Source organism: Pieris brassicae, chromosome 9, assembly GCF_905147105.1.
Source record: "Pieris brassicae chromosome 9, ilPieBrab1.1, whole genome shotgun sequence".
NCBI classification, from domain to species: domain Eukaryota; kingdom Metazoa; phylum Arthropoda; class Insecta; order Lepidoptera; family Pieridae; genus Pieris; species Pieris brassicae.
The window spans coordinates 14,301,153-14,327,688 of NC_059673.1; the positions used below are offsets into that span (position 1 = coordinate 14,301,153).

The 26,536-nt window shown below is 33.4% G+C and overlaps 2 protein-coding genes across 4 annotated transcripts in view; one reads left to right on the plus strand and one right to left on the minus strand.

The window, feature by feature from the left end:
- Positions 1-8,161, minus strand: part of LOC123714125 — a 77,903-nt gene extending 69,742 nt beyond the window's left edge. Inside the window, exons 1-2 of one of the 2 annotated variants that reach the window (XM_045668271.1) lie at positions 7,923-8,161; positions 5,145-5,207 (exon numbers count right to left, since the gene is read on the minus strand). In XM_045668271.1, the coding sequence (XP_045524227.1) occupies positions 5,145-5,175 (31 nt within the window). In that variant the 5' untranslated portion in view covers positions 5,176-5,207; positions 7,923-8,161. Of the gene's footprint in view, positions 1-5,144; positions 5,208-5,397; positions 5,544-7,922 lie in introns of those variants that run through there. The other variant, XM_045668272.1, reaches the window with a different exon arrangement.
- Positions 72-25,577, plus strand: LOC123714127 (proton-coupled folate transporter-like). 2 transcript variants are annotated; one of them, XM_045668279.1, is made up of 9 exons: positions 72-208; positions 14,154-14,388; positions 14,636-14,929; positions 15,657-15,809; positions 16,638-16,830; positions 17,773-17,874; positions 19,610-19,747; positions 23,668-23,751; positions 25,262-25,577. In XM_045668279.1, the coding sequence occupies exons 1-9, from the start codon at positions 171-173 to the stop codon at positions 25,537-25,539; spliced, it is 1,515 nt and encodes a 504-aa protein (XP_045524235.1). In that variant the 5' UTR covers positions 72-170; the 3' UTR covers positions 25,540-25,577. The 2 variants fall into 2 exon arrangements, with proteins under 2 accessions (XP_045524235.1, XP_045524234.1); XM_045668278.1 differs by lacking the exon at positions 72-208 and adding an exon at positions 13,060-13,224.
- Positions 25,578-26,536: the final 959 nt, after the last annotated feature.

The following is a 26,536-nucleotide window of genomic DNA, read 5'->3' on the forward strand; positions in this document are numbered from 1 at the left end:
TACGCATGCGTTCCAACTTCACTCCGCTAAGCGGGGGCATTGCATTTCAAGTTTCGTGTTTCTTTTTTGTTTTGACTTATGCTTGCAATAATTTGTGTTCTAGTCAATTAATATCGGTATCAGTACACACTGTCATACTTGGATTACAAAAATGATATTAATTGTGCCAAATGGAAGAATCGTCTGTTTTGAATAATCTAAACAAGTCGTAAGTTTTTCAATTTTATAATTTAAAAGATTAAGCACACAAGTTATTTAAGAGAAAGCATTAACTTCAATACTGTTTAATTCAAAATCCGTTTACCTGTCTTGCTGTTTTAAAAATTTTATTTGATGCCAATTAGTAGATACCTAAATAGTTTTTAATATCTTAAAATATATGAAACCCATGCCTGTGAATTAATGTAGAATGTTTATTTCGAAAAAGGCTTGCCACAGCTATATAACGGGAAATTTTCTGAATACTTACTCCGTTTATTACATCTCTATAACATAACATACCTCCATTTATTACGCAAAAAAGTGTATGTTGTAAAGTGAATGACCTGTACATGATTGATAGTTTAATTTTCTTTTTTAAATATTTACCGTAGTAAGACATTATAAATTTATTTAAATAATAGGTTAAATTAGACCTTGATTAAGTATTTAAAAATTTCAAAAACATTTTATTTTGTTAATTGGGAGTTGCAATGAACTTTACGTTAACAACGCCATCTAGTATGTATAAAAAAAATTAAAATGATGAATCCATCATAGTCAGTGACCTATAAGTAGACAATACCAATAGCTTATTACGTTAAGTAATTATAGATGTCGCTTACATCAATATTTTAATTAGTTTTTTTCCACTTTTGTTTTTGTCACATTAATTTTAATGCCCCTACGGTAAATCATTGAAATACATCGTATTTCGTAATCATATAAAACGTGTTATATAAATGATAGATAACTTGTTAGTTACAAGTTACTACTACATAAACGGCGTAAACTGTTGACCTAGAGCTAATAAAAGGATTAAAAATTATGCATACAAACAAGGTCATGGATGTAAGTTGTAACCACGCCATAATTCTTGATATATACATACGTACTTTGAAATCCAGTGACATAATATTCATCCGACTTTTTACTAGCACTTTTCACATAACTAATGATTTTTGCGCACACACACAACACGACCGCGATCATCTTTTGCTAGATTATCCAAGTTTGATAAGATATCGTTGTTTACACTTATCTTTATTCATACGCACTTGTCTTCCAAGTGCAAGACCATTAGATTTCAATCTCTATTATGATGACGAAGTTAGCCTTAAATTATTTAACACACAGGAGCAATATTCAGATTCCCATAAGACAATATTTTTAGGATAATAATGCCGTCCGTATTTATTAGGCACAGTCGGACCTAGAAAATTACTTATTAATGAGTAGTCGCGACTAGCAGTTACATTACATGCAATAAAACTGTTTTCTTCAGCCCTTATAGGTTTACAACGGTAAAGGATTAGTTGCTCGTAATCTATCGCTTCGACTTACGACAATGGAGGGAATAGTTACGGTTAGAAGGGGCCTTCTTATTTTGTACTGGTGCCGTTATTTGACTCCCATTACATTCCATACAGAAAATCTATGAATTATTGTTTGTACTTATTTTCTTATTATTATGTAACAGGATGCAAACCGCCGCCTATAGCCTTCTAAGAAATGGTACGCTCATTTCTTGAAGGACCTTAAGTAAAATTGGTTTGGAAATACTTCAGTGGGCAGCTGGTTTCACATAGTGGTAGAGTGCGGCAAAAATTGCCTCAAGAAACGCTCAGTCGTGGAACGACGGACGTCGAGGTGATACGGATGGTATTTTGTATTTTGCCTTGTCACCCACACTTAATAGAATTAATTGTAAATAACTACCGGTAAATTTGATGTCCTAGTCGTATAGGACAATTGAACATTCAATAACCCCGACGATAAATTTTTGTAAAAATATCGTAAATGTTATAATAAGTTAACCATGTCAATACCGATTGGTGTTGAATAGAAATCGGGAGTTATAAATCGTAACCAACAGACCCTTTTGCGCCTTCGCTTATCGTTTCTTAAGCAGGCACATGCATACTAAACAAAATTAGGTTACGTAATATAACCCTTCAATTAGTATATATATGTAGTACCTACAATTTAAATTTTATTTCGTAAACATATTATCATTGGTAAATAAGTCGTAAATTTGTTCAACGTCTTTGGACTAAGTTTATGATTCCATTTAACTATAAACTACGTGTAAAATAATTAATATACGAAATAGATGTTTTTTTATTCTAAATGCTGGTTGCCAGTTAGAGATCGCTCGTAATCGATAAGGCCAGTTACCCTGCTTAACATTTAATTATGTCAATTGTTATTATTTCTCCTACGAAGTGTTAATACATAAATAAATAAATAAAAACCTGTATTGATAAGTACAGGAAATAAAGCAAGAAAGATGCTATGACATTTATGCGCCAAGCACGTACGTCACTTTCTATTATTAAACGATCCTAGTACAGACACAATGTGTGTACTTTTTCTATTCGCTATAGAAAACGTTCAAAAACGTTGTGACTCCTGTATCCAATACATTTTTGACATATTGAAGTCACGTCACTTGTGAACCTATCGAGACAAAAACAAAAACAGATGACGCTATATAATAACTGAGAATTTTATTGATAAAGGTAATTAATTGACATTCTAATCAAGGCCATGGGTTCGATTCTAGGCTCAATGCCAATTGTTTCGGGTAAGGCTTAAAAATAAGTAAAGTCAGCTGGGCTGCTGACGACCTACATTAAGGTTTAGTAAGTATAATAAATGGAATGATAAGTTTTAAAACGGGTTTTTGATTACGTAAAATGTAGCGCATCGCAAATACGTTTGAATAGATAGAGCTCGTATCGGGTCAGGGATATATTGAGGCAAACGCCCTCATCTGAAACCTGCGGACTTACCCTGTAAACTTCATTAATTATATTTTTCGTTCTTTTCAGTTTTCGCAAAAAGCACTTGGGATATTGTAGGAATTATTTGTGTTCATTTTTGCCTGAATTATTGGTTTGGTAATTCGTATTAATTTTAGTGAGGAGCTCTGCTGTAAAACAAGCTTATTGGACGTTTAAACCATTCTCCAATATAAACAAAATAATCATTATTTTTAAACTATTCGAAGCCACTTGAAGACAATAAATAAAAAATCATCAACATCAGTCCAGTTAAGGAGTTGAAGTACACATAAGATTTATATATAAAACATTTAAAGGAATTCAAAACAGCAGAATTATAATATAATATAACTTTGTACATAACAACAACCGGAAAACATAATCAAACAATTTATATGAAACTTAAGGATGTTCTACTTGTTTATTTCCTTGTATTATATAAATATTAATTAGTGAAACTATGATTCAATTTTCTTTCTGCCCATTAGGGAATTCGTGACATACATTCAAACACATACTTTTCTTCGATTAATCTTTCCAAATACGTCAAAGCAGTAATTTTAATCTTTGATATCGAAGTTCACAAACAAAAATACTGCGATTAGTGAAGAGAACAAAAACCACATAAGTAAATGACAGAGTCATAAAAGTTTTTATTTTCTATGAACACTGTTATTGACCATCAAAATACATATGTCGCAGCCTTAATTAGCCGTTCAATTAATAGCCTAGCCTCTTAACTAAACAGCGCCGTTTAACTAGCGGCCTGAAAGATATTCGACAGTTGAACAGAGCTAGCTAAATTACTTGTATCGATGACGTTTCATTACTCGTCTAGCTTGACTGTTAATAATTTAGTTCTGCCACTCTCAAAGTCGAAACAAAATTCTTCAAACTATCAATATGGAGTCAGCAAACCACAACTTTGATGGTGTTTTCCCAAGTTTAATGAAACACAACAAGTAGGAGTGACAATTCAATTGAGTCAAATAATGTAATTGTTAAAGAAATATTTTTTTTACAGATGTCTTATCTCTTTTATTTCTGCCACATGGCCACTCCGGCCTAAATAATAGCCAGCCAGTTTATTAAATGTTACAAACGCTACGGCTGAATCTTTCAGGCCGCTAGTTAAACGGCGTTAAGTTAAAATGCTAGGCTGTTAATTGAACGGCTAATTAAGCTAGTTGTCTGTGACACATATTGTTTTCGCCTCAATTGTCTTTGGGAGATATGGTTTACCTATTTTAAGATTTAAGGAAATTACGCATTAAAGGCCGAATTGCAACCATTACACTATTTAGAGAAGTTTATTGAAAGTTAATGGTGATTAAGCTTAGTAAAGGTTTCCTTTATTTTTGGCTCATTAAATAAAATAATTAGGCTGTAATCGTAGTATATAGTATATATATGTAGCTATACAGCGTGGCTAAGTACGTTACCAATAAACTAGCAAAATCTATTCCAAACGACACATAACAAAAGAACTTAGAATTTATATTTATTTCTCACATCTGAAATTGCTGTATTTTTATGTAATAAGTCTTCTGTTCCTTTAACTAAAATAACAATGCGCAGAGGCGATGAGGACTTGGTAACACAGAAGGCATAAGATCACGTGGTCATTCACCAACCAGATGGACCGATCAAATGCAAGGCTCATCGTCCTCTGTACACTGTCGTGAGAGACGCGCTGGACCAGTGGAAACAGAAAGTCCACTCCACACTTTCTTGCTGACCACGACGCTCAGACATGAGCTGCCGATTACAGAGAGAAAAGGCGTAATGTTTGAAAAATAACTGTATGACATCACAGTTTATGAAATGTACATAAGCAGATGTAGGTGGAGTCGCAATCAACAGCTTTTTGACATCGTTAGATTATTTCGAATGACAATTCTGGCCTTTAAAACCAATTGGGTGAAACTGCTTTCGAGAAATCATTTTCTAGTAATAAAGACGTTTAATTAACCTTTGTTTAATTAATTATTACGTAATCGAATTACACATATACAAAATCTACTATATATAATATGTTTTATACCTAGGAATTACACGTTATTAGCAATAGCAGTTCTTTTAGGAAATAACCACATACTATTTGCCTCTGTGAAAGAGGTTTACGTAAAGGAGGTCACACTCCAAATATACTAAACTTACCCAGCATCCTATTCACTTCTTTCTCAGTCATCGTCGTCTTCTACGTTTTTCATGGCGTTTTGTCTGAAACCAAGATTAAGGTATCACTTCACCGCGATATAGTATACCTACTCACTCATCGGAAGACATTTTCCGACTTGGCATAGAACGTACTTTGTACTGAAATCACAGACTTTACCACTAGAAGGCGTGGTTTTGAAAAAAGAATATATTTAGGCGATGAAATGGTTTTACTGAAGGGGTGAGCCCTTACCTTAAGCGTTCTACGCAATCGTAAGCACAATACAACTATCACAGACACTTATTTCAACCATAAACTACACTTATCCTATCCTATATAATCATATTTTCACTTAAAAATAGTTAATAGTGGTATATAACTGGAGTAATGTTAAAACGATTTTCCGTAACATTGTAGAGGCATCTCTACGAGGGTTGGAAAGTGATCTACGGAAATGCGCGAGAACCTCCGAGAGTTGCCGAATGCAAATGGCAGACAGGGCCGTATTTATCAGTCAATATGTTTCCTGCTTTATTTAAACGATATTATAACTAATTCAAACTGTCCCTACGCCTATTTCATTCAATGCATTAAGTTAGATGGATTTTTTTAATAATTATTAAGCATTTATTGCTGATACCCAGTATAATATATATATTAACATTTGTTTTAGTTATAACGTATACATAACGTAACTTAATCTAATACATCAGATGTGCTAGTTTTGATCAGCGTGTCCTGTGACTGATAGTCCTTTTCCAACTGCTTCCATTATTTTCTAATGATAGCTCTTCTTATTCAAGTTGTGCCTCCTATTCTCTTTATATTGTATGCCTATCTCTTGCTCTGTCTTCCTCTTTTCCTTTTTTCATCTCGTGATTCAACGTTCTATCTCTCGCCATGTGCCCGATCAAGCGCCATTTCAATTGCTTTATTTTCTTTATAATTTCCTCAACTTTGGCCGTTAATTTTTGTTAGAAATTATTCTATTAATTCGTTAAGGCATTAACATTATATTACAAATTTATATTTTCCCTTTTTTCATAGAAGTGAGAATTAGTTTTCACTTAATTGTGATTTTTTACCATGGTCATCGAACTTCTGTTAGAAATATGTTGTTAAAATATTTCGAATAAAAGTTCGATGATAAAATATGTGCTGTTATTAGAAAATAATTTTGTTTAATTACAGTTATGTTCTAATACAGTGAAGTCCAATTCCCATGTCGAAATATATTTTTACGTAATATTTTTTTTAAAAGTGTACTAGCATACAAAAACCAAATCAAGAAACACACTTCTACTGGTTCTTAAAATGACCGGCCCTGTACTACTGTACTGCCCTGCAGTGAGGTCGGCGCCATTTTCACGCATGCGCCATCATTTTATTCCATGGGGCAATCACTAACGCTGCTGACAATAATATCTATAGTTAGGTATTGCCATTGTGATACAATAGTTATTCCGCTCTATATTTACTTGAAATTCTCTATTTTTTTTTAATTTAGCGCAAAGAAGTTTTTTGTCCTACTCCAAGCGCAATAACCGAAGGCAAAGGGATCGATACTATGATGCTATGACGTCACGTCATTGACGGAACGAAAGAGCTACTTCCTCTCGATGCGGAAACTTAGTTGAAAGGCTATATATAGTGCGTTTTCGTTTTCTTTTATGGTCGTGGTATCTTAATGGTCGTTACCTTATGTTCTCTAATTGTTTCTTAAGGTTAACAATATATCTGTAAACATACCATAACCCTATAATAATTATTCACCGCCTTACATATTTTCTCTAGTAAATTCTATCATAGGAAAAAATATTTTAAATATTTACCAACAATAATAATAAAAACAAATAACTATATACAGACAAAACAGATTATATACACAACAACGATATTAATCTAGACTATAAACTGGAGATAATCTAAATTCAAATTGTAAATATAAAGTTTTTAAATTATTCATTTCAATTTGGAATGGTTCATTCAACGGATAAATATAGTCTGTAGATTCCATAGAGTACAATAGGACAAAATCTATTGCGTATAACCTTTATAGATTAAATAACAAAATGCAAATCATAATAATTTTCCAATAATAATTATGGTCTATTGAAGGCCATACCTCATAAGGAGGCTAATTAGAATTCACATAAAGACTACGTCATACCAATTTGAAACAATGAAAAAAATTGGCAGTATGTTTATATTGTGTGCGACTCAAAATTTTTGTATGAACAAGTGCATGATAGAAAAGCATAGCAAATATGAGTTTTGAACTAGAATTAGTATGAAATCTTCAATAAATTTTCTTCGCTTCTAATTATTGTCTTTGAGAAATACATAATGTCTGTCTGAAAGGACCAAGCATGCACAGTGGTTTTTATAAACCCACTGGTTTTCGTTTCTTATATCGGCGTGTGTACCTTTTTTTGTGGCATACCACCTTAGCCGAGAATTACAATGACACATTACATTTAATGTAATGTAATTCAATATTATTGAATTATTCAATTAAGAAACAATAATTGGTTTTAGGAAATTGTCAACGAAACAGAAAGTAATTTAAAAATACTATTTATGCAAAACAGTATATTTATAAGAATTGTGATAAATAAATGTTTTATGTCTATTAAATAAATATCTACCTGTAAAGCTCACAATAAGCTCACAATTGGGTTCATAAAAAATGTCTAAATAAAATATGAATGAAGAATACAGTAATATATATAACCAAATGGAATTTATTACTTGTATTTAGTCTAATTGAAAATTACCCATATTTATCCGCGCAATCCATTTAAAAATAGGTTCCAAATTCCAATCACAATTCACTGTACAACACACACTTCCAACAATTATTTAACCACTGAAATAACGCATTTAAAATGTATGAAAACGTTCTAATTAACTGAAACGTAAACTCGTTTTATATATTGGTAATTAATATCAAGGTCTTAGAATTTCGAATTAACACTTGTATGAGATTATAATGATCGCGTTTATACCTATTGGCGCGCGATACAAGACTATAATTTTAGACCTGGCACGACCATGAAAAATGCAAAGGTGTATGTAGGCTGCGATGAGCAATATACAATGTCGTTCGCTGTGTGACTTATTACTATAATCATTATTATAGAAAGTATATTTAACAAATTCAATTCACGCTTATGGCTTGCGAATCACGTATTCTGGAGCAATGAATTCTCACTTTGATAAAGCCCGTTTATTTACGATTTGTTATATACATTTATTTCTTGTTATCCTATTAACCTAACGTCCTTCAGTACCATTTATTTCTTTACTGTTATTTTTAAGTTATATTTACTTATTGTTAGCCCAAGCCCAATATTTACTTATTGTTGGCCATGCCAAATTGATATTTTTTTCCAAATATCCACGGATTTCTTTCTTTTCCTGCCTACGCTTCTTTATCTTCTATTCGCCTTCTTTTGGGATGCTCTCGTCTTCTTCCCATTGGTCCTTTCCATACAAAGTCCGACATATCACATACTAATACACATGTCTAATTACAACATATAATAGCCAACATTTTACATAACCAACAGTTCCATTTATATAACTGCTAATATCACTTAGATATTAATAATTTAAAATACATCCATTTATCAACGAGGTCGGAAATATTAATCTCGGTTAACAATTTATTTGCGGAAATCGTTTATTAAAATCTAAACATTACAATCGTATATACAGTATTTATTATTTTCTTAACCTACAGTAATAATAAAAATAATTAAAAAAGGTTTGGTCCCTGTGGCAGTGTACTCTTTAACGCGGGCAGCATTTCCTTGCTTATCTCTGCGTTGAGCGAGGAAAGCATCAGTTTCTATGTTAACACAAGATACTGCGTCGAAACGATAACTTCGTTTTTGTATAAACCGACACAATTTTCTATTCATAACTTCGATGTGGCATTGAGATTGCGCAGAACAAAAACTCAACATTGAAATCGTTATGGAGTTACAGAGTACCAACGCTATACTGAGGAAATGCAATCTTCTAAAACCTAGTAGGAATCAACGCATATACTATGTATTGTATTTTTTGTGTGTTTGAATGAACTAGAAGCTAACAATAATGTTACTCATAAGGATAGAGACGCAAGGAAGAAGTGGCTATTAGATACCTTCTTGACAAAAGTTCTCTACTTTAAATTGTTACAAGACAAATTTTTAATTGTTATAAATTAAATACGTGATGATATTTTTTTGTGATGAATGATAATTAATTTAACAAATATAGTGATATATTAGATAAATATAGAGATATAGATAGTGTAATTTCTGGGGAAAGTTTAGATGTATAATAAATTATGATTTTATGCTAAATGGAGTATAATTATTATTATAGAAATACAACAAATCAACGCGGGTGATACTACGGAACCAAGTTATTATAATATATATGTCGCAGTAAAGTAGTTAAATCAGAGAGTTAATTGAATCTCTAGACAGTTAATTAAATGTCGATATTCAATCAAGTCGCTAGCATTTTGATTTAAATAAAGCAGCATCGAAAACGTTTAACTATCTGTCTGACCGAAAGCCAGTGTGTTGACTAACAATGTAAAACGAGATGGTAAAACAAGACTCCGCCATGATTTGGAAATTTTGTGTTTTGCTTTTTTGTAAGTTAGGTTAGGTAAGTCTTGTTGCCTAGGAACGTTTAGGAAACTCGTTATACGTTTCGTTTACTCACTCGTCTGACGGAACTTTAGTGACCTGATTGAATATCGATTTTTAATTGTCTAGATATTCAATTAACTCTCTGATTTAACTACTTTACTGCGACATATATACTACTTCTTAGATCACTTAATAAGCAATTTAATCTTATAATACAAATGTTAGTTACCGCAACTAAGTCAAAGTGTTCTCTTTCTCTCTTCAGTGAGCTACCGGCTCATGTCATTAAGGAAACATCTGGAGCGGACAATCTGTTTCCAGCGGTTTCTGCCCAGCGCCTCTCTTATTTTAGTTTTAAGGACGATAGTTCTTCCACTTGATCGGAACATCTGGTTGGCTTAGGATTGCGTGATCTTTTGCACTTGTGTTACTAAGCACGATCAGTTTCTTCCAAGTTCTCATCGCCTCTGCGCATTAACAAAGTTTTTTTTAAATAAAATAAGTACCATTACAAATTACTCCAATTCGGCAACTATATTTATGTCACATACAAACAATACATACACATAGAAAACAACACAGAACTAAAAACTAAGATTAAAATATTTACAGAGGAACTATTTCTTACTGTACTTCAATTTCCACGAAGGTGACTTTCGGACAATTAAAAACGTCTGTTAATCTATGCAGTTCTTTAATTATTTTCATACTTTGTGTCATGTAGGGCACACATTTCTAAATTTTAGTCTTCGCTAAATATAACTATAGTAACGGCGGTCGAAGTGTTAAAAGTTTTCAAATATTGTTTTACTTTTACTAAAACAAAACATACACACAATAATAAATGACACAGCATATTAACAAAACAATTATCAATTACTGCAACGTCTTATCACTGATAATCTAGGCAACACAAACTATATAAGAAATATACCAAAATTACATAAGAAATAATAATTAATAATAACTAAATTTAAAGTATGTATAAAAAAATTTACAAAAAAATATAGTAATACATAAATGTGTATGATATTTTTTTCTAAATTTAAACAAATAACGCCGTTACTCTTTTCAATGCATCAAGTGGTATGTGATGTCGATCACGTAGGGGCATGATACATTATGACGTCGACGAACGAAATAATAATTATCATAATCGTCAAGTTTCTTTGATAAGTGATAACAGAAACTCAGTGACATACATCGTTATCAAATTAACACCTTGATTTAATATTTTAAAATCGGACGGCAAATTAAGAATATACACGGCGCGTTTCGTTTCATTGTGATTGGCTGATGAGGGAGCATGTCGCTTTGTAGCGACACCTACATTTTACCGCCACAAACACTGCTATGACGTTAACCCTGAAACGCGCTATTAAAGCTATGCTGCTAAGGATATATTAAACTTCTCTGCTTTAACCACTGGGACACATTGGCGGCCCAAGCCGAATCTTGCAGGAGTCGCCCTTGCGCTAGTCGCGGGATTCTGCCCATTTGTCAAGGCCCTTCACGCCAACAGCGAGATTCTATTTTTATAAAAATCACTGGGACTAGCAGGTCTTACTCGCGAGACTGGTTGAGAAACCTCCCTTTAGATTGGGCGATTCTGTGGTCTCTGGCAGAATGACCAGCGCTGGGGAACAACTCTGTTCCTCAGCATAATGGTAGGCCAGGGCCAATTACAACCACAGCACACACGCCTCATATACTGAAAACTTACCTTGTTCTTTTAAAAGAAAAAAATTGTTATCTTTCATTCTTTTTTATTTTTTTATCTTTGATTATTGTTATTTTGTGTTTCTGTATGTGTGTTTTCAATACTGAATCAGTAATATTATGTCTGTTGGAGGAATTGTTCACCATCATTCCACCACAGCTTGATTGTGATTGGTCTATAGTCGGTTGCATCACGTATGCTTTTGGCCAATAAATTAAACCCCATTTGGTTTTTCGTTTTTTTAACACTAGTAAAACGATCCGAACGATATTAATGAAATAACACAGTAAGTAAATTGTCAAATTAACTTAAATTTAGTAGTCCTGCGCTTAATGAACAAAATATCTTTTGAATGAAACATCCATGCCTTCTAGGTACATATATGTTTTAATAAAAACATTATCTTATAAACTTAAGTAAGCACTGATCTTCTTGCAAGTCGATGTTAATGCAATATTATCTTGCAATTTATCATGTATGTTTAACGATTACTTTTCTGGTCATTAACCTATAAAAATGAGCAAGTGTAAAAAGTTGCGAATGTATGGTAGCAACGTTAACGCTAACACGACTGTGTACTTCAATTGGCGGTTGACTCGATTAACCTTTAACCAGCCGATATCCCAAACTAGTGCTTCTCAAATTGTTATGACAGTAAATATACAGTTATTATGTGTAAAAGTAGTAGATGTTACTACAGAATATAAAAATAACAGAAATGAATGTTTCTTTGAATTTATTCAAAACATTACGAACCAAAGTTTCGTTGTTGTTAATCGCGACTAGGAAATAAGTCGTGTCTTGATTTTAGCATTAAAATTATCTGTCTTAATAAAAATATTGTAAAGGTAAAACTATCCCATCAAAAACATTATAAACTGGTACTCAAGTTGAATATGCGTCGTTCTGTACGACAAAAAAATCGAGTACGTATATAAAGTTCTGTGTTAACTTGGAAAGTAATGTTTGCTCTAGTTAGCACTTGGTGTTCATTTTCACCATAAAGAGGAATTCCTGCGAAAGTTGTATAAATAGTTATGATTTTATAATTTGGCTGATATACAATGATTTGTATTGAAGACTAGATCAACACAAAGCGCTAGGCGATAACTAGTAATAATACACAAAGTACCTATGCACAAGCTTTGGAACTAAAATGGCAATGGACAAACAAAAAAGATGGTGTGCTGCTCTTGATAGAAATATCAGCTTTTTTTAGCTATAAGTAAATACTAACAATGTTTGAAATGGAATGAAGGATATGGACATAAAAAGGGCTTTTTTATTATTATTATTGATGAGGTTCCAAACCTGAGCTAACGGCTACAGACTACTATGCAGCTCTAGTGTGACAGATAAGATACGTTATCTTTCAATATCTATTTTCACTGTTTACCCTTATCCAAAATTAATTTAGGGAATACATATCTACCGATCTATCACCTACTGTAATTTTAAACAGTATAATTTCACCTTCTTGGTTCTGCCCTGCACTTTATTTCTCTGATCTAACACTGTTTAGCCGGTTTCATTGTTTCCGACATACAAACAGCCATATCTTATCATTGTGACATTAGTGGAAATATCACGATATTGAATACACGCGTCTGAGAATATCATTAGTTGTGTGAAATATGTGTGTAGAAAGTTAAAAAATACATGAAATATGGTTGACGGTACGGAACTACAGGAGTTAGAAAAGTTAAGGTATTTTGAAGAAATACTAATAAATAAATATTCAGTTGTTGCAATACGGCAATAACCTGGCATTTCACACTTGTTGGTTTGAATGATTGTGTTGTATATTCTATTACATGCGTATATAAAATTCCTGACTTCAATCGGTTTTAGTTAACATAATTCAAAATTCCAGACTCCAGACTGGATAATGGCCGAGGACAGCTATGCAGTGGTTATAGAAAGTAGCTTATAGTACAATCATCTTTGTTAATTCGCCACAGTCGGATAAAACAACATAATTGTTGCGACACGGATCTAACTCGATTTTTAATTCAAACGTGATTTGTACTATTATTTTTGTTAATACTAATATTATTAAGTAAAAGTAGAACACGCGAGGCATTAGCATTGCCGAATTAACGTGAGACGGGGCACAGTGAATTCAAATATGAAACTTGTCTTTTGTCTCTCTATTATTTTTTTTATGTATTGATTGACTTTATGAAAATATAAAAGGGAATTTTAAGGAATTACATCAAAAGGGTAGAGAAAATTTTGAGGCATGTATGTTCGCGGGTCGTTTGCGTTACCTACGTCGACCTTAATTGTGAGTGACCTTTAAAGAAAGTGGAGGCCACTTATTCCAAAATTACCATGGGTTTTATATCATGGGTAGAATATCTGATATTCTTTTAAATAGTTAATTAATATGTTTTGGAAAACAACATTGCATTTGTATATTTTATTGAAAGTGTTGGCTATCAATGAAATATAGACTACATTTTTTTATTATATATTATTAAAAGTATGAATTATGTTACATTTGTTATTATAGTCGTTTTACTTTCGAAATATATCTTTATATTTGTAATACTTCTGTGCGTGTGTTTGTAATTAAACTTCTTCTAAATAACATATATAACCACCTTTTTGTAAATTAAAATCTATAATTCCAGCCCGTCCACATTGAATGTGAACAAAGAAAGCAAACCAGAAGCAGAAGAAAACTCCTCAAATACAAAGGGATGGCAGTTTATCCTGGAGCCAGCGTTGGTTGGAGCCATGATAGCTATCAACCTTGGCCAGACATCTCTACAAAATTTCTACTTGCGAACAGCGTGTACTGTAGACTTAGGAAAGTCTCCTGAGATATGTAGTAATGGCGTAGGAGAGGAGTTCAGGGCTGCAGAGGTATATTCTATCATTAAAATTTGATAAACCCTTTGCAAAGCGATGATAACCAGAACAAAGCTACATGTAAACGTCATACTATTAATGTTCGAATAATGAAAATATTAATAAGAAATTATTGACTAAGTTTAAATATATTCAAAACTAAGCCAGAAACTAAAGACTAGATATTGTGGCCGCAAAACATAGGAACGACTCTTTTGTTCAACTTATTTCTTTTGAGTGATGAATTTATTTTAAATTCCAGGTGGCCAGTCAAGTAGTTGTATCCAGTGTTAATGTGAGTCGAAGTTTTGTTGGATCTCTTATTTCTACCATCGTCCTGCTCTTCGTGGGTCCATGGAGTGACTGTAGTGGCAGGAGAAAACCACTACTTATCATACCCCTCCTGGGGATGTGTGTTATGACGACAGGATTACTCCTCATGCTGACTTTCCCTGGTGCCTCAACACTACAAGTGCTGTATACAGTACAGATACCTATATCTTTAGGTGGGAACTTCGGCTTGCTACTAGCAGCTGCCTTCAGTCATATAGGTGATGTAAGTTCTGGAAATGTGTTTAAACTTTTAGACTCATAACTAATTTAAATCTAACCTGATTTACTAATAAAGATATTTAACATAAGAAAGTGTCCAATGTATTAAGTTGTGACTTACACTTACTATGTCGGGAAAGACACTTTGTTCTTGTGTACCATTTTCACTTATCACTGTTTAGCACCTGAATTCTTTCCCTAATACTCAGTTCCTTATAAATATACGTTACGCTCTTCTATGTAATACATTGTGCTTTTTTTAAAACAATTGTTATAAAGAAAAAATAGTCTTAATTTTACATCTAATCCAACATCCTTAAGTATGCAACAACATCTATATTATACATACAGTGCCTCGCACCACCGCTATGTGGAACCAGCTGCCCACTGAAGTATTTCCGAACCAATTCAACTTAGGGTCCTTCAAGAAAAGAGCGTACCAATTCTTAAAAGGCCATCAACGCACTCGCGAGCTCTCTGGCATTGAGAGTGTCCATGGGCGGCCATATAACCTAACATCAGATGAGCCTCCTGCCCGTTTGCCCCGTTCTTTAAAAAAACCACTCAGTATTTGAAAGTGTGACCGAGAGTTGTTATAAGTTTTTGGAACTACAGAGTTATCAGAGAAGCGAAATTAAAATTGGAACTAGCTTGCTGATTAAGAGGAAAATCTGTTCCTATGTTCTGTAACACTTGATGCCCCTTTGAACCTCAAACCACAATTATTGCAGGTATGTCACGCAACAGGACGTGACGTAACGCGGACAATGGGAACGCATCGCGCCGCAGTTCAAATTGCACACGTCATCGGCTCTATTGGGGGACCCTTGCTGTACCGGAAGCTGGGATTCTACGGAGTATTCCCTCTCGTGCTTGTACTACAGGTATGCTCATTTGAGACCGTCACTAGATGGCGGTATTTCTTATTCTTAAAAAGCCGGCAACGTACTTGCGAACCCCTTGCCAATGTAAGTATCTATGGGCGGCGGTATCACTTAACATGAGGTGTTATATAGAAGAAAATGTCTAAAGGTGAGGAAGATTTAGCTCTCCTTACACTTTGGGGATGGTTGCTGATCACATCGCTCATACATGAGCGATATAGTCAATAGAGAATTTCATAAATTCTACCCTATTTATAACTATTAAAGCTATAATATATTCGTCTCAACTGTGTGGAGCTAATGGCTTCAGTATGCGACTCTCATCCCTGGGGTCGTAGGCGTAGGTCGTGAGCGTTTTTCAAGGCAATTTTTGCCGCGCACCACCGCTATGTGGAACCAGCTGCCCACTGAAGTATTTCCGAACCAATTCGACTTAGGGTCCTTCAAGAAAAGAGCGTACAAATTCTTAAAAGGCCGGCAATGCACTCGTGAGCCCTCTGGCGTTGAGAGTGTCCATGGGCGGCGGTATCACTTAACATCAGGTGAGCCTCCTGCCCGTTTGCCCCCTATTTTATAAAAAAAGGCACGATCCCCAGCTGCATTTAGCACTCGCTCGATGGCTCATGCCTGCTTATGCCTTAAGTGTGTCAGGCACAGAAGGTTGATCAACTACTCCAATTAGAAATATATCACGGAACAGATACTGAAATCTGAGGCTCAGGCCTAAAAGGATGAAGCGCCATTGATATTTTGATATATGCAGAAAATGTCAGTGTTGACACTTTATTAAGATTTTAACTGTTTTAACTATATTTAATGTGTTTTCAGATAGCATCGCTGATCTATGTGGTGTTAAAAATCAAAGATGTTAATGTGAATACAGAAAACCAAGTTTCTGTATTTAATTGGCGATTACCATTCAACGCCATCCAGTGTCTGGTGCGAAAAAGAGAGGGAAATAGGAGAATGATCATCCTTCTCATGTTGATTGTCGCTTTAGGAGATAGAATGCTTTTGTCCGGTGAGTAAAGAAATAATAATAGTACAGTGTAAACTCCATGTATCGCCCCTCGAAATCAATTGGCTTTGGTTGGTTTAGCTTGTCTTCCATACAATGATACACTCTACATAGCATTACATCCACTCTCAATAACGACAAAAATTGAGTAATAAAGTACTTTTTAAGTTACCGCAATAAACTCCACTGTCGGCATCATGCATGTGAACTTTCTTAGAAATTCGTTCTTGTTTACAAATTGGGATTGCTTGCACGTAGACAGTTGTTGACCATGACTAATAATTAGGAGTCGCTTCAGTGTCGATATAGAGTTTACACTGTAGTTCTAAATTTGCATTTTCTGTCACTTCTCAAAGGGCGTCGAACTGACGAGAACAACTAGACATAAAGTCTCCGTTACTCTTTTAAATTGCCAAGATCTGTTTACAAAATTATCTTGCTCCTTGACCCGTGTTTCAGCGGTTATTGTTATTAATGTGTAATGTTAACCAAACGTTCCACCTCTATCAGAAACATGTGGTAAAATAAGAAGCTGTTTAGTGTGGGAACAACAAGCAAACACGTAGTATCAAGAGGAATAATGTCGTTAATCATATTAGGGTCCATCATTCTTAATTAAATTAATTAATGTGGAATGAGCAATTAGCACTTATGATGAAAGCCAAGCATCTCGAGATGGTCAGTTATTAAAAAAAAACCCCAAAGCAGGTTGGACTGAAAGCACTCTTTACAACTCATTAGACAGGCCTGGGTTTCATTTGTCTTACATTAGACTAAGTTCGTATCGCACAGATCCGAAACCACATTTAAGGTCCAATTTGGACTTTCAACCATATTATCGTAAAATGCATATCTGACCAAAATTATACGTCAGGCGCCGAAATATTGTAGAGCCAATTTTATACATTTCTAAGAATTTTTAAGTAATTTTTTTTATTTTTTCAGCGGAGGTTTTATTGGCGTATATGTACTACAGGTACAAGTTCCACTGGGATGATATATTATTCGGTTCCTTCTTGGCTTATAGAAATGTGGTCAGTTTTGCCGGTGAGTATACATTAAAGATGTCTAATAGTGCTTATTCTCTTTTGTTCTAAGTTAAACTGCTATAAGAAAAGTTGACTGGACGAGAATACTGCTGGATAAGAAAAAATATTTGGTTGATTATGTGTGGTTTATGAATTTAGACTGATATTCTAGAACAAACTTAAATTCAGTTTCATTAGCAAACCTTTTTTTATTTGTAGTTCGACATATTATTAAAGCTCAATGACGAAACTGATGAGATTAGTATATAGACATAGACTACCAGATGTGTAAAAAATATATTTCTATATAATCTTTACTATATCTGTCTTTCAAATCGCCTTCCAAATATTTTAATTTATATTTATTAATTAACAACCAAATTCTACATAGAATATCAGATTTATTGTTAATTTTTTTAAACTCCATACTAAGTACAAAATATTACGAATAGTTTTATTACGATTGACGTTTTACTATGTTATAAAATATACTGTTATTTATAAAAGATAAGTAATTTTAGTAAAGTATTTGTTTATGCAAACTCTAGCTCAATAACTCTACAATACTTTACGAATATTACAAATTCATCGTATTATTAGTTTTAAAATTAGCCTGTATATATTTCCAAATAATATAAACATGATGCCATACTAATTTAAATCTCGTGTATTGCTTAAGTATAACTCCGCCGAAGTTATCGGGTCAAGTGAGTTTTAGGTAACTTGTTGAATCGTTCTTACGACACCTGCTCATTACGCTAAGAGCTCAAGTATCTTTTAAAACTACAACTTCGGTCGAAATATTAAAATAAATTCAAAGAATTTTTACGAAAATTTCTAAAGTGCTCGCTTTAGTGGGTCTGATGACTTTTGCATTAAGTTTTTATTGTACCTTCTTATAAAAACAGATATTTACACCACAACAGAAAATATTAAAGTTCAGTCGCCCTTCTTGGGTATAGGCCAACTACAGCTCTAGCTTCGTTCTATACTTTCATTCAGTGCTTGCTCGCTACAGTCACAATACATTATACTTAGTATTCACTCTGTAGATATTATTTAACCCTTATTAAATAGGTGACTATGGACTTTAAATATCAATTAAATAGTCAACGAATAATTGTTTTTAACACAATTATTCTTTGACAATTTGAAACTGATATAACTTATTCACGTTTAATAAAAACCCTTTTTGAACGGATTGAAGCTGTGTATTATTATTAAAAACGTATACGCGAGCTTTTTAGCGTGCGTGGTCACTGCAACCACGCACGCTGAAAAGCACGCGAAACGTCGGAAAAAATTTAAAATTCAAAATTATGTAAATAATTAGTTTTTAATAATAATACATAGCTTCAATTCGTTCAAAAGTGTTTTTATTAATGTGTAAAAGCTATGTTAACAAAAGACAATATTATTATTGACGTTTTCTTCAAAATAAACATTAATGTATACATCATAACTCCAATGTTTGCTAAATTAAAGTTTCCTGTACTAAAATTTACTTAATGTAGATAGAAACTAGTTTGTATTACGTCGATGGGATGAGGTCTAAGTCATTGGTTTAAAATGTGGTCAGTAGAAAGCATCAAGGAACGAGACCCTTGCAGTGTGTTTCATATCACTTAATATCAGATGACACTCCTATCCTTTAGGTAATAATACAATATATAATAATCTATACTAGCATTATTGACTATTCATATCGGCATATTTACCTTTTTCGCATTAATGAAACTGATATTTATGTATAGGTACTCTTCTTATTTTGACAATACTCAAGCGACGCCTGAGATTTTCCGATGAAATGGTCGGAACTGTGAGCTGCATTTCCTACGTACTCGCAACGTCGGGTCTATTTGCTGCTAAGTCTACAATTGTTGTTTTTATACGTAAGTATTCTTTATAGACATATATCCTTTCTATAATTAATTATAAGATACAGGTATAAAAGCAATAACTAACCTTAAAATAAAATAACTAATATATACTTAAAAGGAGTCTCTTTAGGCAACGTTACGGCAGCGTTCCCCCTTTGAACAGCTAGACTAATATTTGTCCGAGGTAGCTGCCAGCTCTTCGGTCTCCTGTGATGTCGACTAACCTTTTTGATATTTCCTTAAGAAGCCTTATAGCGTTAGGACCCCACGGACCAAGATTCTCGACACCGAATGGGACAAAATCATATTCGAACCCTAGACCCCTGTATTTAGCTCTTTCAGCTGCATCACAAACCGCACCAGCTCTGTTGTTGGTTCCATGTACATGGGAAGGGGCCAGTGTATCTGAACAGGTTGCATCCCATACCAGCACCCGGCCCATCTTCCATGGAATCAAACTCATACCGTCCGGTCTCTTGCCATCGTCTCTTGCAATTCCAGTCGTGCCATCGTCTCTTGAAATTAATTTAAATTGAAATGTGTAAACGAATGTCACACACATTTGTTCTTATTCGTATCAGTATACGTAGATAACAATACATAGAATATATAGATACGTACGTAGGATTTGACCGGACGTGTTAACTACAATTAAAGTGTTTCTTAATTTGTCGAAAGCGGATAAAGTGACGTTTCATCTGTCTGTCTGTGACATATCGTGTTTTCTCTGTGCTTGGAGTAGAGATGCTTTAGGCTAATACTCGCGCAATCAAGCTTTCGTATTCATATAGAACTCATTTTAATAATAATAATATGTAATATATTGTATTCATAATAAAAGTATGGTTGTGACAAAATCGATCTAACGCTAGTCGTTCTCCACACTATGGAGTGGGAGTGTGTGGTTGATGGTGGATGTTTAAAATAACAGGAATAAAATTTATGTATAAAAATATCTTTGAGGAAAATCTTAATCACGCAGACACATGCGTAATATGTGTGTGCGTATAATACACTCCGTATTAGAACATTTTTGACAGCTGTGTTTGGGTTAGATTTGCAAGCTTACAGTCATGCCAAAATGTATTTTTTGGTCTAGTTAGTCTTTTACTTTTAATGTTATTTTCTTTGTCGTTGTATTTTTCCCTTTAAATGTTGTGCACACTTGTCATTGATGCACATGCATGTATCTTGATTTTGTACATGATGTGTTTTCTGTAAGTGCTTGTATGTGTTTCGTTAGTGTGACTTTTAAAATAAAATAAAATAACAAAATGTGTAGTAAGGCTTCTGGAAAAACGAAATCTAAATCAGCTATCATTTCTACATTTCGTGAGCTTGTATCTGGATACTTTGACTATCAGAATCAGTAGATCAAGATATTATAGTATAAAGGTTTTCTTTCAGTTGTCTAAAGGCAAATCGCGTTGAAGAATAAGTCGTTTTGCCGTCGGCATATGTATTCCTTATGGACTTTGTGGTATCTTGGACAGGTCAGTTGAATGTTCCATTTGTTCCTAGACTTCCAGATTGTGATTATATTAGGTAGAATCCCAGATATCAGAAAGTTTCTGCTTGAGATGGAAAGGTTAGGTAGGTAGATAGGACTGCTAAGATGTCTTAAATCCTTTGTCTCTTTTCTTTACAGCGTATATACGCAATTTGACAGAAAGAGTTTAGTACTTTTGTTAAAACTTCACCATGAGTTTGACGAAGATTTCAACGTACAAAGCATCTGAAACTATTTGATGCGTAGTGATCATTGAAAGTGAATTGCACTTATTCAAGGCGCTGTGACAAGCAAATGTTTAGATATTTCTTTCGCTGTCTTATAAATGTTTATTTTACATTCGCTTTCATACTTTAATGATTAAAAATATTTGCTACTAATAACCCTAATTATTTTATAGGTATTTGAGTCATTATGACTATCTTTTACATAATCAGAAGTCTTAGTTTTTCAAACTGTTGCATTAACACTATAATACAGTCTTACAAATAACGATAGGCATCTCTTACATCTAATAACCCTAAAACAATTATTAATGACGAAAACGTTATATATTTACTTAATTTCGAACGTAAACAAACAATGTATAAGAGTTTCCTATAATTGTAATAAATTTGGAATAACATCACCCCCCCTTTAACAATCAAATTGCCCCACTGGTAAACACTGCTGTAAATCATAATAAACAGTACAAAAAACTAACATTATCAGCATACCTATATCATCAATATTTATTATATCGAAATCATTGATAAGAAAAATTGGTGATAATTTTTGATGAGAGGAGATAATTGTATAATAAAAGCTGCCATTGGCTAATGAAGTCTGACCATGAATGCAGTATGTTACATTGCAAGTGTGTCCGCACATACGATGCATTATCTATTCGGAATTGGAGTTTTGGATTGCGTACCCTAAGCAGGAAAGCGATTCGTACTTATCCTTAGGTGGAAAAATATTGGGGCCAAAAATCGAATACGCAAAAATACCATTTTCTCATACCAGGAAAGAATATAGTTATGATATCGGAGTAGGACAAACGGTGAAAAGTAGCCCATATTGCCAAAACAACGAAATTCTTTATAATCTGTCATACTACATACCATTGAAAAACAAGATTCCGTTGAAGAACCTGAGACCTCTTGATCTGCAGTCAAATAGGCGAGGGTAGATCTTCGCCTCTATCTACTATCCTAGGATAATCATTAGTAAATTTATATTTTTGTAAAATGTTAATAACTAACATTTTACAAAAGTAGTCTTTAGCAATTTAATACAAATTTCAAATGTTATAGAATAGTTTTAGCAAAATACATTCCACTTTGTTTAAGTATCCAGCTTTATCCATAATAACAGCTTTAAAAATGTCGCTTACAACCTAGACCTAGACCTCAGATTTCTGCATCAGTTTCGTGATCATTTGTTTGTTGCAATATGCAAGTAGTCTGTGCCGTACGTACACAACGTACATGTAGAAAGTCTTGATGAGCAGCCGGGGTTTGAGCCTACGATCGACGGATGAAGCTGATAGCACAAGGCCAACACATACTTTAATAAGAGATTGCCTTATTACAAAACGTGAATTAAAATATACTCACACGTTTTATTAAACTATTACAATTTATATGGGCTAAAGATTTTAAAAATATACTGCAAAAAAGTTGGGTATTATCAACATAATAAATGATTTTATTACCAATAACAAAGACAATAGTTTCTATATGGACTTGCTGTATCAATAAAAAATATCATGCGTCAGACTCAATGTGGTTTAACGACTGATAAATGTTTCTATGCAGTATTATTTCTATTGGACTTGTAGAAGTTAGGAACTATTTCTTATTATTTTTCATAAGTATGAGTTAGATATGTAACCAACATAATTTTTATTATTAAAGCGATTACTTTTTCTATCAAAACTATAGATGTTATACGTTTAATTATCGAGTTGTAACAGTTGTAGAATAAAACATTTTTACGTTCGAGATTCCGAGATTCAATTTTCCGCTAGAAAAACTCCCTTCCATTTTTGCCGTGCACCACCATGTGGATCCAGCTGCCCACTGAAGTATTTCCGCACCAATTCTTAAAAGGCCGGCAACGTACTTGCGAGCCTTCTGGCAATGTGAGTGTCCATGGGCTTATGACTTAACATCAGGTGAAGAGGCTGCCCGTTTTCCTCGAGTTATCGTTAGATCGAGTTCAATCGAGTTATTGAATAAAAGTACTATTTAAACTTCGGGTAGCGTTGCAATTATTACAAATATGAAATTGCCATCTAATAATATAATCATTTTTTCCAAAAATGATTGGTAATTAAGTTGATAATAATTCGTTAAGATTTTCGATATGAAATTAAGCTTGATTGTCTGCTTTTTCTTTATATAAAATGCAACTTTTAATTTATTTATTTTGTTCACAGTTCCAATAATCGGCATCATTTCCCAAGGATCTCAAGTTGTGCAGCGACCTATTATTAACAAGCAAATTCTACCCAACGAACAAGGTATGTACGATTTTTGACTTTTCATTTATGTCAGTCAAATTTGCCTATCCTGTTTGTTTCTATTTAGTTCCTTTTCTTTCGTCGTCGTTCGTTAGGGTCGGCTAACAACAAATCGATATTTTCCAAATTTTTATGAAATAATATGGAACAGTGTAGTGGTTAAGAGTTAGTGTAAGAACACTAATATTCTTATGTCAGATATTTCAATTTTTTTATTTCTATAACATGGTCGTACGAATGGCCTAAGCATTAGCCAGCGAATTTAATAAATGTTGTAACAAACGCTACGGCTAAATGTCTTTCAGGCTGTTAGTTAAACGGTTCTGTTTAGTAAAGAGACTGCTGATTGAACGGCTAATTAAGCTAGTTGGCTACGATATATAATATACTTACCACAACCTTTTGCACAATAGCCCCAATTAATAGGTTAACTTATAAAAAATAATTATTTCGTTGCGATTTGTAACGTAGGTAATTGGTATTGGTGATTGTGTTAGGGAGCGCTTATTTATCAAGATCATACACCGTGCCAATGTAGACTAGAACGTTAAACGTACGAACATATAATAGTTGTTGCAAACAGCACGTACAAAGCGACAAAGGGGTTTAATAAAATCTAAATTTAAGAATATTTCACAGTTTTACTTATGAGAGTTGAATGATGTTCATGCTGTGATGTAAAGGGACAAATGTCTACTTAAGTTAAGGCATCTACTTGACTAAATACTTTCAGGAATATTAATTAGACATGAGGATAATACTTCTATAACTACCGTGATTTGTACAATTTTTGGAAGGCCTAAGATTTTATCAATAATTCGTATAAACAGTTCTAAATAAAAACAGATATTTGGATGAATTGTTGTCAACAACTGAGTCACTTGATAACGCGATATGAATCGGCTATTTTAATAAACATCTTTTGACTAAAAACCAAAGAACGTTTCCGTCGTTTATTTAAATTTCTAGAAATCGCCATTTCCCACATTAATGACGTAAATTAAGTTGAATAGGTCACGTCGTAGTCTTATTAAACTAGTTTTTATGTCATTGGCTTTCCTAAACGTAAAATCATACTCAAAATAACTTTATTCATATAGGTAAATAAGTACACTTATGAACGTCAGAAAAGAAGTTAAATTAATTGTAAATTTACATTTACTACCAGTTCGCAAGTCAAGGGCGTAGAGCGGGCAAGAAGAACAGGCAAGAAACTTTCCGCCAATCTTTTTAATCGCTAAGTTTTGAGTCATACAAATTGTTTTAACTGGAGCAAATCAATCCCAAGGATAAGGATCATTTAAGTAGTCGTCAAATTTAAAAAAAAAGCTTTATTCATTAATTTACGTTTAACGAGGGCTTCGAATTTATTTAGTGATAATTCTATAATTTCGCTTGGGAGTTTGTTGTAAAAACGAATACAATTTCCATATAAGGAGTGGTTTATCTTCAGGAGCCTATAATCGTCTTGCTATTATCGCCAAAATAATCTTTATATGTTTGTTCACAGGTAAAATTTACAGCGTCCTTGGCGCTTTGGAAAGCGCAACACAGACCATATCATCTCCCCTGTACTCGTTACTATATTCTACTACGGTTCCTGTCTTGCCCGACGCCTGGTTGTTACCAGGAATTTCATTGGCTATAATACAACTATTTTCTTATCTATGTAGCCGACAATTGCGTTTACGAAGACACAAACACGAACCTGATAAAGATGCCGAAATAACAAGTAATAAACAGAACGAAAGAGATATAAAGGATACCAAAGAAATAGATTCTAGATAATATACATTTTTGTAATAAAATAAAATTATTATTCCATATTTTATGGTTTTATTTACACGATAATGCTCAAAGGCGACTCGGACATGTGTTATCTTTAAGACTTCGAATGTACGCGACTGCTTAGGGCATAGGCGTGTTTGCCCACCAACACCACTACATCACACATCTTCTAAATAGGGCTATTAAAAAAACATGCTAGCCAGAGAATAGATCTCTGAGGTAGTTGCTCATGATATTGAACTATCAATGGCCTGTAAACCGAGGTTTAAGCGTTCTTAAGCGATCATGTATGTGCCACACATACGTCATGTGTATGTGGCGTGAATGAATAAAATTTTAACTTTGAATATGATACTTTTATAATCATCAACGATAAGTTATATTATGCAGAATTTTGTTTTACGTCAGTTTGACGTCTTCGCATTGTTTTCTTTATATATATCTTAGGTGAATCAATCGTTGAATAAAAACTGTATAATCATTTCCGAAATTCAAACGCCTTTATTTTTTGTTTTGGAATAGATACGAATCTAAATCAAATATATCGCACAGCATTTAAATTTAACATCAGTTTGATGATACTTTGCTACGTTAAAATTATAACAACAACGTATTTGCCAATCCTTGCTCACTTAACTTCTTATCAGATCTAAAACAAATCTCACTAAGAACGTGCTACAATAGCAGTTCTCAAGGTGGATCTTCGGAAGCCTTTCACTTAGCCTACTGTCAGGCTTCACAAAGGAGGCGTGGTCGATACATCGATCGATAGACAATAGATTTCGTGTTCCTATATATTTCAGAGTTTGATGACTATAATGAAAGATTATTACATTTGCCAGGAATACAGTAGCAACACTAGAAATAATTAAATAAGTCCTTGCTTTTAAATTTATAATAATAGTTTTAGTTATTATATATTTTTAGTTAAAATAAATATCATTTAAAATTACCTAATAATTGGATGTACTGGAACTTTACAGAACATGATGTAGAG

What these genes read in the sequence shown, in the direction of transcription:
- LOC123714127 (XM_045668278.1), top strand. Translation starts at nt 13,184, where the DNA reads ATGGTTGACGGTACGGAACTACAGGAGTTAGAAAAGTTAAG. An exon ending in CAGGAGTTAGAAAAGTTAAG is followed by an intron (nt 13,225 to 14,153) that starts GTATTTTGAAGA and finishes CTATAATTCCAG; the next exon opens with CCCGTCCACATTGAATGTGA. An exon ending in CCTTCAGTCATATAGGTGAT is followed by an intron (nt 14,930 to 15,656) that starts GTAAGTTCTGGA and finishes CAATTATTGCAG; the next exon opens with GTATGTCACGCAACAGGACG.